We start from the raw sequence: 12,198 nt of genomic DNA, 5'->3' as shown, positions 1-12,198 counted from the left end.
TGGTTCTGGTTTTTCACAACAGTGTCTAACTACGAGCCCAACCGGTCCAGAACCACCATGTACAGCAGGCACCTTACAATCTGGTTTTTTTGTTTTTGTTTTTTCGAGACAGGGTTTCTCCGTGGCTTTGGAGCCTGTCCTGGAACTAGCTCTATAGACCAGGCTGGTCTCGAACTCACAGAGATCCGCCTGCCTCTGCCTCCCGAGTGCTGGGATTAAAGGCGTGCGCCACCATAGCCCGGCGCACCTTACAATCTGTGTGGTTCCTGCAATCTCAGCCTCCACAGGGCTGAAATTAACAGGTGAGTATTACCATATTCAGAACATTAAGTTCTTTATTTTCTGTAAATTTATCTGCATTACTAAAACCAACAATTCTATCTTCATTCCTTCTCCTGCACCAGGCATTTCCATTTGATACCCAGTAGAGGCTGGCAGTGCAGGCTCATTAGCTCAGCACTTGGAGCGAGGCAGGAGAAGCAGAGCTCTAACACAACTGAAATCAAATAGTTCTCACTAAAAATAAGACCCTCCAAATGAGTTAAACTACACTTTTTACCTCTGATGATACTTTTACCATCTCATTAGCATTAGTGGTCACTGATCATGTGGATGCTCATACATGCAAATAGTTTATTAGCACAGTTTTCTGTGGAAATTATACACTTCATTTGGACGGTTCCTCATTATGGCCTACCATATGCTGAAAGCTAAGAAGGCACTTAAGACTTTGGTTATTAACAGATTACAACATCATCTCATATTATCTTGAGAACTTCCCCCAGAGAAGGTGACATTTTGGTACACAAGACTCTCTCTGATACTCTATGCAGTCCATGAGCATCAGCGTCCAATGTCAGACTCCGTTTCAGAGAAACAGTCACAGTACCTATTGAGGCAGTCATCCCCACAGCCCTTCCTGGCGGCATCATCCGGCTTCTTACAGTTACAGGTGGTAGCCTCATAACCAGAAAGAGGTTTGACATCAACGTAGACATCTTGAGAAGACAGCAAATAAAAGTTTTTGAACATATAGAACTATAAAAATAAGTGTCAAGACAGGAGGAATATTGATGTTTTGAAGGCAGAAAAAATAACTTCTAAGTTACTCACTTGAACGAATTTTTTTATACAGGGGGACATCTGGTTTTTTGTATAGCTAGAAGAAAAGAAAATCTTGATATAGCATTTTGCTTCAACTGACAGTGTGGCATCAAACTCTAAAGATAAAGGTAGGTATCCATGCATTCTGTTCATAGGGAAGTATTTGTGGGAATTGGGCATGATGGGACACCTCTATACTCGTAAAACTTGGGAAGGTGAGGCAGGAGGATCACTGTGAGCACAAGCTACATAGCAAATGTTTTTCAGCTTTTCCGAATCAGGTATGATCTCACAGTATTTATTTTTAATTTTCTCCACAATAAAAAAGGGTGATGGAGAATTAGATAGTTTTTTTTTTTTTTTTAAAGGCAGCATCTATGGAGCCTGGGATGGCCTAAATTTTTTTAGGTAAATCTTCCTGAGAACTAGAATTATAGGCTTGTGTAAATAACATATGAGTTACAACAATGTATTTTGGATTTGCTTTTTTTTTTTTTTAAATTTTAACATGCTGTTGGATAACTACTGAAAATAATCAATCTGAAGACCAAACTTTCCTCGTTTGTATAGTGGTGAGTATCCCCGCCTATCACACGGGAGACCGGGGTTCGATTCCCCAACGGGGAGCCAAAAAAAACAAAAAAACAAAACCAAACTTATTTACTTGGGTAACTTAAGATTCTATATGTCGCTATCAAAAGAAAGGAAAGGGAATGGGGGTAAAGGCCAGTGGTACACTTTGTGTTCAAGCTTCAGTATTAACCCTACCATAAAATCACAAAATCCTGTAAACCCTAAAACCCTCAACATGTATAAGGTTTGTTTTAGTGTAGTAGTATGACAATAGAAAGATGAGCTGTCCTCTCAGCCGTGACTGACAGGGAATCTCAGGAAATCAGCATTACGGTGGTTCACCACAAGCAGAGTGTGCTACTGGTGTGCTTGTATCTCAATTCAGCAGTATGGAGATGAAAGCAGGAGGGTCAGAGGTGGTAAGCCAGTCTTAGCTACACAGCAAGTTCAAGGTCAGCCTGGGTAATATGAAACATTGAGGAAAGAGCTCTGAGGTTTGAACTAAAGTGTGCTGTAAAAGAAACAGCCATTGAACTAAACTCCATCACTTAGTGATTTATCAGGATTTATTTTATCATTTTTTTTTTTTTTGGTCCATGTTGAAAGTCCCATTCCCCAAAGTTAATAGGGAGAAAAAAAAAAACACTGTCTAAAAACAAAATAAAACAAAAGCAACGCCTCCAACCAAACCCAATAAAAAGACACAAATATGTAAGATATTCATAAGAACTTAACAGAGGCCAGGCAGCAGTGATGCATATCTTTAATCCTAGCAGTCGGGAGGCAGAGGCAGGCAGATCTCTGAGTTCTAAGACAGCTATGGCTATTTAGAAAGCCTGTCTTGAAACAATTCACCAGAGAAAAGGAGGCAGAGGAGACGGAAGTGCTTCTGATTTTCCAGAGTTAACTTTTATTTAGAGACAGTGTCTTACTGTGTGGTTCTACTGGTCTGGAACTCACGGAAATCCACTTGCTTCTGCCTCCTGACGACTGGGATTAAAGATGTGTCACCGCACCTGCCAGTTTCCCAGTGTTGTTCTGACACCTTTAAACTAATTAAGGTCTGAGGTTTTTTTTTGTGTGTGTGTGTTTTTTTTTAGTGTTGTGGCAGTACATCTTCATTTTCATTGTGCTCTGCATAAAACAGAATTGTTATAGCACAAAAATCATTGATACCAAAACAAAAGCTTAGAATAAGAACAAAAGGTTGCCCATTGAAGCAAAAACTTACTATAATTACGAAGTATGATAAAAGGCAAGTAAGGTATACATTAAATATGTATGCAAATTATTTTTCTTAGTCTCTAACCTTTATAAGGGCAGGTCTCAGTACATCCTAAGATATAAGGAGCCAGAGGAAAACAAACTTGCATTCCCTATTGCCTGTTATGAATTCAAAAAACCAAAAAACCAAAAACCAAAAAACAAAACCTGGACAAAGAGGCCTCTGTACCTGATTGTGTTTCCACTGCCAGAGGATGTCATAGGGAAGCTGGAAGTCAATTCTCTTCTGTCTCAGGTACTTTCCTGAAATAAAAAAGTCAGTTTCAACAACTATCCTGATAAGCAGTCCATACAAAGTCACCAAATAGTCACATGCAATACACATCTGAATATACACATACAACACGCACAAATAATTTTTCTTTGGGGAAGCATCTTTACAAGATACGGATTCTCTGTGTAGTTCTGGCTGTCCAGGAAGTCACTCTATAAACCAGGCTGGCCTTAAACTCAGACATTCGCTTATTTCTGCCTCCCAAATACTGGAATTAAATGTGTGTGCCACCATTACCTGGCTGTGCAAAATGTATTTTAAAAATTTATAGTCATGGGGCTGGAGACGTGGCTCAGAGGTTAAGAGCACTGACTGTTCTTCCGGAGGTCCTGAGTTCAATTCCCAGCAACCACATGATGGCTCACAACCATCTGTAATGAGATCTGGCGCCCTCTTCTGGTGTGTGGGAAGCAGAATGTTGTATACATAATAAATAAATTAAAAAAAAATTTATAGTCATATCTAGAAAACAAATAAGGCAAAATTACAACTGAAATCACTAAGTCACAATGAAATTAAATAAATACTAAGGAGTTTTTAATTACTGGACTCAGTGGTTAAGAGTTCTTGCAGAGGACAGGGTTTACAACCGAGTTTCAGGGAGCTGATGCCCTCTTTGGACTTCTGCAAGCACCAGGTACACGTGATAAATATATATCCATCCGGGAAAAAGAATTATACACAAAACAACACCAACAACAACAAAATCTAAAACAACTAAAGGGTGAGGGGCAGAAATCCAGACTGGCTAACAGATAAAGTTACCTGCCATCAAGTCTGACTACCTGAATTCCATACCTGGAACTCACATGCTAGAAAGAGAGAGAATGCATTGCTACAAATTGTTCGATGCAGCGTTGTGGAAAATATTCCCACACTCAAAATTAAACAATATAATAAAAAGAAAATGAAAAAGGACATTCTTGAATTTATATAACTGAAGAATACATGTCACCCAGCATGATGGTTCTCAGAATCCATGGTGGAAGGAGAACCACTCTGACTTATTAATCCACCTATTTATTTGTTTGTTTGTGTTTTTGGAGACAGGGTTTCTCTGTAGCTTTGAAGCCTGTTCCAGAAATAACTCTTTTAGCCCAAGCTGGCCTTGAACTCACAGAGATCCGCTGGCCTCTGCTTCCAGAGTGCTAGGACTAAAGGTGTGTCCCCACCACCCAGGTGCCTCTGGCTTTTAGACACACACACACACACACACACACACACACACCATGCACACACCACACAGGCACACATCTCTGAATTCCAGACACACACACACTCACACACACACACCACAGAGATTTGCCTGTCTCTGCCTCTTTAGGATTAAAGGTGTGGGCCACATGTCTGGCTTCTCTGACTTTTAGATGAACACGGGGTAATGTGCATTCCAGAATTCAGGACCATACTTCACATATATAGACACAAGCACAGACATACAAAACAGTTTAAAGGGACAGGGGAAGAAGAGAACGTGCAGGGGGCTGGGGAGATGGTTCACTGGTTAGGATGGCCCCCCAAAGTGGACCAAAGTTTGGTTCTGAGTACCCACATTGGGTGGTCAATTGCCTGTAACTCCAGCTTCACAAGAGCTGACATCTTCATCTGGCTGCTGAACATGCAACATACTCACACACAGATACAAACACATACATAATTAAAATAAAAAACCTAGCTGGGCGGAGGTGGTGCATGCTTTTAATCCCAGCACTCAGGAGGCAGAGGTGGGAGTTTCTGGACAGCCGGACTATTACACAGAGAAACCCTGTCTCGGAAAAAAACAAAAAAAAACCTATGCCTATTTTAACCCCAGCACTTAGAAGGCAGCAGAGGCAGGCAGATCTCTTTGAGGCCAGTCTGGTCTATACAATGAGTTCCTGGACAGCCAGGGCTACACAAAGAGGGGGAAAGTACACGTGAATTTAAGATCCTATTAACTTTTTCCCCCTACAAATTGAACTGCTTTTTAAAAAATATATTAACATAGTTTCTTAATTGATTCTTTGGGAATTTTGCATCCTGCGCCCTAACCCACTCATCTCCCAGTCCTTCCATGTCTACCCTCCATCCTTGTAGCCCTCCCCACCAAAAAAACCCAAACAAATCCAAAAACCAAACAAAAACGAAAACAACACCATAACTTCAGTCCTCCATCTTGAGAGCAGTGTGTCATGAAGCACACCTTTCCACAAACAGCACAACTTGTCAATGTCCACTGCAATGAGTTGCTGGTTTGGTTCAAGGCCTCTGGCTTCTGGTACACCATCAACACAGGATCCTCACCGAAACTTCTCTAGGCTAGACTTCTTTTGCCTGAAATTATGGAGATCCTGCGGCTGCAGCTTTATATCACTGGTCACTTCACATGCTCCTACAGGTCACATGTGGGATAGACGCTGGATGGGCCAGGTCAAAGACCTCAATATGAGCCTGTCTGGGATTCCACTGGTCAGACCTCTCTCTGGAAGGGGTCAAGGGCAGCTCTCCAGTGCCCAGGCCACGGGGGCCAGCTCTCCTCTGTACCCTGGTGATAACATTGACCATTGGTATCAATCAGCACAAAACTGGGGTGGTAATAGGGCCATGGACACAGACATGGTCCTCAGATGCAGTTCAGGCTAGACATAATGTCACCATTGTTATGATTCTAGTCAACCAGCAGGGCTGGCACTTCCAGGTTCCAGGGCCACACATGTGCGGACAAGCCCTCAGGTAAAAATACCTAGTCGCCCTGGGGACATTAAAAGGCCCTGCATGACCCATGCGCATCATGGTTGCATCCCTACATATGGCAGCGGCTACGTAAGACCTTGTGTGTATGCGTGAGCTCTGTCATCTGTGTATGACGTGGCTTTGTCATCCCCCTGTGTGCATGTGCTAGACAGCCTTTAAAAGCTGGATGGGCCATCTTCAGCCCTCTCTCTCTCCCTCTCTTTGCACATGGACTTCCCCAGGCCTGTACACTTCTCCTCTAATAACCTCCTAAGCAGGTTTGCTACTTGTTTTGTGCTTCCTTCTCACTCGCGCCAGGTAATTTCAACCATGACCTCAGGTGGCAGCAGAGGCCACTCAGATTAGTGTAGACCCAGCAGCAGCATGACCCAGAAACTCCTATTAGTCTGTTCCTCAAAACCGCCACACCTTCAGATGGGCTTCTCTCCACAGTACACGAACCACAGTGCTTCTCCTTCTCTCCTATTGCTCTACCCAATACCTGTTCATTGGAATGGTGCCCGCCAGCTTTTTTTCCTTTGGTGGCTGTCATGCAGCTTTGTGGTGATATTCTGTTTGTGTTCTAACAAATAAAAACTGCCTAAAGATCAGAGGGCAGAGCCAGTCACTAGTTAACTATAGAGGCCTGCAGGTCTGTACAGACAGACAGACAGACAGACAGAAAGTTTTAAGATGGGACAAAGGGAGGAGGCAGAAGCTTGGCCCTTTTTTGGTTGAAAAATTACTAAGGTAAGAATTGGCTGTGGCGTGTCCTTTTGGTTCTGATCTTTCAGCGTTTATCCCAATATCTGACTCCAGGTTTTTATTATTAAGCCTAATTAGAATTCATGCAACAGCTGGTATCCAGCTTTAGGGCCACGTGCCTCTGGCTTTGTAGCCCTTGGCACACACAGGAAATGTTTTTTTTGGGGGGGCCACTCCTGCTGGAGTCATTGTTACAGTGGGTAGGTTTTCTTTTGTTTTTACCCTCAAGCCTCTGCGTGATTTTGGGAATTTCCTGTTTTATTTCTCTACAACAGCCTCCAGCTGCCACCCAAACTTCAGAAACACCTGGCCTCCAAACGCCATGGGATTTACCAGCCCTAGACCAGCTGGTTCTGCTATAGGGCAGCTCCTACACACATGCTTCTTCCACACAATCCCATGTACAGTTTTTAGACAGCTGGGTCTCTCCCCCTAGGGTTGTGGATTTTCCCTAAGCCCCTCTCCACACGAGGAGCTGCAGCTGTCCTTAGGCTGTGCACTGCTGGTGGTCTCCTCCCAGACATGCTCACATTCCATCATCACTGTCAACAAATTTAGTGAAACAATTGAGAATTATGTAGGGATAAGTCCCGCCCCTTGGGGGGCATGTTCACCTCGGGCTAATGTTTGCCTATAAATTTGGCGACCATGCTCCCAACCGACCCTTCACCTTTCCTGGTCTCCGCTGGAATGGTGGTTCTGTAAGTCTATTTCGCCATTAAAGCTGTATATATATTTTTACAATCTGTCTGCATTCGTTTACGCCGTTACATTTTGGCGTCCAATGTTGGGCTATTTTGCCCCCGACTCAAACGGGTAGCCCGCTAGCTAACACAGCACCCTCCTGGGTGCTGTTTTTTAGTTCATGACTCGGGGCCCCAGTGCCAAGTCTGAGACACACTCGGCCACACAGGCCCATTCTGCCCCGCCTGCTCGCCAGAGCAATTAACCCCTCCCTGCCTGCCTTGGCTAAGTTTGGAGTGGAACCCTACTGCCTGAATTAACAGAAACTCAAGTACCTGCAGTTTTGCAACAAAAGCTGCCAAAGCGGCAGATTTGATCTGATACAAAGTGACTTGGCTGGTCAGTGGTGGCGCGCGCGTTTGATACCAGCACTTGGGAGGCAGAGGCAGGCAGATCTCTGTGAGTTTGAGGCCGGCCAGGCGGTGGTAGTGCACGCCTTTAATCCCAGCACTTGGGAGGCAGAGACAGGCGGATCTCTGTGAGTTCCAGGCCAGTCTGGTCTACAAGAGCTAGTTCTAGGACAGGCTCCAAAAACACAGAGACCACCACTGGCACGAGCCGATCATTGCAGGTAAAAAAAAATTTCTTTTAAAAATAAAATGTCTGAACATGTTACTGTTCAAGAATTTAACAGTTTTTTGAATTGTACCATGTGGGAGATTTTACAAGAGGTGTCTATCACCCCACATCTATGGATCTTTCTGGGATTCATAGTTTTCATTGGCACTAAATGGTTTGATAATAGAAATATGATAAAGTCTTTACGAGACGAATCCATGATTCTTAAGGCAGAGATTGAACGCTTAAAAACAATTGAGAATGACAACAATCTTCTCAAGAATCAGTTTGAAGTTCTCCAGGCTGATGTTAAGGAGAAATTCATTACTATGGAAGAGGGAACAGCTGATTTGGATCATAAGCTTCAGTCCATTTCTGTAGGAACTGAAATATTAGTGGCTGATATTAAGGAGAAATTCATTACTATGGAAGAGGGAACAGCTGATTTGGATCGTAAGCTTCAGTCCCTTTCTGTAGGAAATGAAACATTAACTGAGAGAATCAAAACTGCTGAATGTGACAATCGGATTTTGTCTAAAGCTTATGACAGATTGACGGAAAGATTGTCAATACAAGAAGGCATGGTTTATGCCATAAAAATTATGTCCAAAGATGAGATGTTATCTCTAACGGACAAACTTCGTACTTTAGAATCCTCAATGAAGGCTTTGGAACATAATTCTGGACAGGAGATTCAGACATTGCAGAAGGCAATGGTGAATAGAATTGAAAAGATTGAGGAATTTCTAAATTCTGATGAAGAAAAGCAAAGAGTAGAAAGGCAAATTTTAACTACATCTGTGGGTAAATCTCTCCGGGACAATTTCCACAAAGCTCTACCTACAGCTCTACCTGCCTTTCCAGTAATAACAACAGAGAAGGTGATTGGTTCCAGAAACCCTAGGGTCATCAAGGAGGATACATGGGAGCCTGTCCGTATGAATGATCTCAAGGAAATAAAACAGGCTGTCATGACTTTTGGGATGCAAGCTTCTTTTGTTAAAGAGATGCTAAGAACTTGGGCCACGACAAGCAGAGCAACCCCCTCGGACTGGCTCCAGCTGAGCTCTGCGGTACTTGAGAGTGGACCGCAATTGAAATGGAAATGCTTATTCAGGCAAGAGGCTAGACTCTTAGAACATCAGGAAAAAGCAAAGAGAATTGAGATTTCCCTAGATAAAATTCTAGGTGAAGGGCTCTTTTCCCGACCCTCAGGAACAAGCTAATTTGGATGAAAACACACTCTCCATGTGTACTACAGCAGCCTTAAGGGCTTGGGACAGGGTACAAGACCCAGGACAGAGAATGGAATCATTTGTCAGAGTTAAACAGGGTCAGAGAGAACCCTTTAGTGACTTTTTACAAAGATTAACTAAGGCTGTACAAATAGGGATAACTGACCTAGAAGAAAGACGTATAATGATTGAGTCTTTCGCTTATGAAAATGCAAATGTGGAATGCAAAATGATTTTGGGCCCTTTAAAGCTCAGATCAGCGCCCTTGGAAGAATGGGTCTTGCATACACTCAATGTTGATACATTTGATTATGGCACTGAAGCATGGGTAGAAGAAGCAATTTCCAATGGTAAAAGGAGACACCAGAATACCAAATGTTTTAATTGTGGCAAAATGGGTCATATGAAAAGGAATTGTAGACAACGGATTTTCAGAAATAATAATAATAATAATAACAATGCATCTTTCAGAAATAATAATAATGCATCTTCTAGAAACAACAGGAATAGGAGGACTCAGCCTTCAGGTTTATGTAGAAGATGTGGAAAAGGCAGACACTGGACGAATGAATGCAGGTCTACAAGAGATAGACAAGGCAACCTGATACAGACGGGAAACGTGAGAGGGGGGGCCTCGCAGGCCCCCATGGCAAACATGGTTCAGTCATTTCCAGTTTCTGCAGAGAACGTGCCTCATCAGGACAATTAGGAAGCCCCATGCCTACTGTTACAAGCAATAATGATCAGAAAGATAAGTTACGTGTGTTTTGGCAAACTTCTATAAATGATCAAAGAACTAAACTGAGAGTGTGTGTGAATGGCATTTTTATTACTGGCCTGCTGGACACAGGTGCTGATGTAAGTATCATTACCCCAGAATCTTGGCATCCGTATTGGCCTCTTCAGAATGTAAATGTTCAGTTCCTGTGAATTGGAACCCTATCTCAAGTAAGGCAGAGCACGAGATGGGTTGAATGTATAGGGCCAGAGGGACAAATAGGAAAATTAAGGCCATATGTAGCCAATATCGCAATGAATTTATGGGGTCGTGACCTATTACAACAATGGAATACCGAAATTAACATTCCTGCTACTTCTAGAGCCTATATTTCTGAGAATAATATTAAAAGATATTACAAACGGAGAAAACCGGCCATTCGGGCTGTACAAGAACAAGCAATTGATGTCCCTTCAGAGATACCAACAGCCTTGCCTCTAAAATGGTTGACTGAGAAACCAATATGGACAAAGCAATGGCCTTTAGCTGAGGAAAAGTTACAGGCTTTAGAACAGCTGGTACAAGAACAATTAGATGCTGGACATATAGAAGAATCTACCAGCCCTTGGAATTCTCCTGTATTTGTGGTTAAGAAAAAATCAGGTAAATGGAGAATGGTGACAGATCTCAGGGCCATCAACAAGGTTATTCAACCTATGGGCCCTCTGCAATCTGGAATTCCTTTGCCCTCTTTATTACCAAAAGGATGGCCTCTCATAGTTATTGATTTAAAGGATTGTTTTTTCACTATACCTTTGCAAAAAGAAGATAGAGAAAAATTTGCCTTCACAGTGCCTACTTATAACAATTCTCAACCTTCGAGGAGGTACCACTGGACCGTCCTCCCCCAGGGTATGTTAAATAGCCCCTCCCTGTGCCAATATTTTGTGAACCAACCATTGCAAATAATATGCAAGAAATTTCCCAAATCTATAGTATACCATTACATGGACGCCATTTTGTTATCCGATTCAAACATGGATACCTTGAACAGACTGTATGAAGAAATAAAGATACTTTTACCTAAATGGGGATTGCAAATCACTCCTGAAAAGATTCAGAAGGGAGATTCTGTTAATTATTTAGGTTATAAAATAGGTTTGCGAAAAATTAAGACACAAAAAGCACAAATTAGGAGAGTTGCCTACGGACTCTTAATGACTTTCAAAGACTGTTCGGAGACATTTCCAGTCTACGACCAGCTATTGGAATAACACCTGATCTAATAATTCATTTGAACAAAACCTTGGATGGTAATAAAGATTTAAACAGTCCCAGAGAATTAACAGCTGAAGCAGAAAAGGAATTGACAATGATTGAGGAGAAATTACAACAGGCACATGTGGACAGGGTGAATCCAGAGCTCGATTGTATTCTCGTCATACTACCATCAAAAATTTCTCCTACAGGAATTTTAATGCAGAGAGATGATATTATTTTGGAATGGATCTTTTTACCACATAAACCAAGTAAGAAACTGAAAACTTATGTGGAAAGTCTCTGAGTTAATTATAAAAGGCAAGCTGAGACTTTGTCAACTAGCAGGCATAGACACAGCAGAAATTATAGTGCCTTTCACTGCTGATGAACTAAAGAAGTTATGGAAAGATAATAAACCATGGCAAAGAGCTTGTGCTAATTTTTTGGGAGACATTAATAACAACTATCTAAAAAGCAAGAGGCTTAACTTCATAAAGAGAACTTCTTGGATTCTTCCTTGAATCATCCGTGATGCTCCAATAACTGGAGCCTGTACATTCTATACTGATGCCAATAAATCAGGAAAGGCAGGTTACAAATCAGAAGACTTGGGTAAGGTGGAACAAAGTCCTTATAATTCTGTCCAGAAGGCGGAATTATATGCCATTCTTATGATGCTAAGGGATTTTAAAGAACCTATTAATATAGTCACTGATTCACAATACGCAGAAAGAGTTATTTTACATATTGAAACTGCTAAATTTACACCTGATGATACAGAACTAACCTCATTGTTTCTCCAGGTTCAAGATTTGATCAGGAACAGGCTTTGCCCTATGTACATAACACACATCCGATCCCATACGGGTCTGCCAGGTCCTCTAGCACAAGGTAATGCAGAAATTGATCAATTATTCATTGGTAGTGTGCTACAAGCCTCTGAATTTCATAAAAAAACATCATGTTAATAG

At 42.0% G+C, this 12,198-nt stretch overlaps 1 protein-coding gene across 5 annotated transcripts in view; it reads right to left on the bottom strand.

Moving 5' to 3' along the window:
- Ash1l (ASH1 like histone lysine methyltransferase) overlaps nucleotides 1–12,198 on the bottom strand; it is a 162,365-nt gene that overhangs the window by 56,946 nt on the left and 93,221 nt on the right. For all 5 annotated transcript variants that reach the window (XM_041655483.1, XM_041655482.1, XM_041655484.1 and 2 more), the window contains 3 exons: nucleotides 3,131–3,204; nucleotides 1,114–1,159; nucleotides 890–998 (listed from right to left, as the gene is read on the bottom strand). In XM_041655483.1, coding sequence (XP_041511417.1) covers nucleotides 890–998; nucleotides 1,114–1,159; nucleotides 3,131–3,204 — 229 coding nt within the window. The remainder of the gene's footprint in view (nucleotides 1–889; nucleotides 999–1,113; nucleotides 1,160–3,130; nucleotides 3,205–12,198) is intronic.

This window comes from Microtus oregoni, unplaced genomic scaffold (assembly GCF_018167655.1).
Source record: "Microtus oregoni isolate MIOR12 unplaced genomic scaffold, Mior012 000007F_ref0000211, whole genome shotgun sequence".
NCBI classification, from domain to species: Eukaryota; Metazoa; Chordata; class Mammalia; order Rodentia; family Cricetidae; genus Microtus; species Microtus oregoni.
The sequence above is the reverse complement of the archived record's forward strand: the minus strand, read 5'-3'. Positions and strand labels throughout refer to the sequence as shown.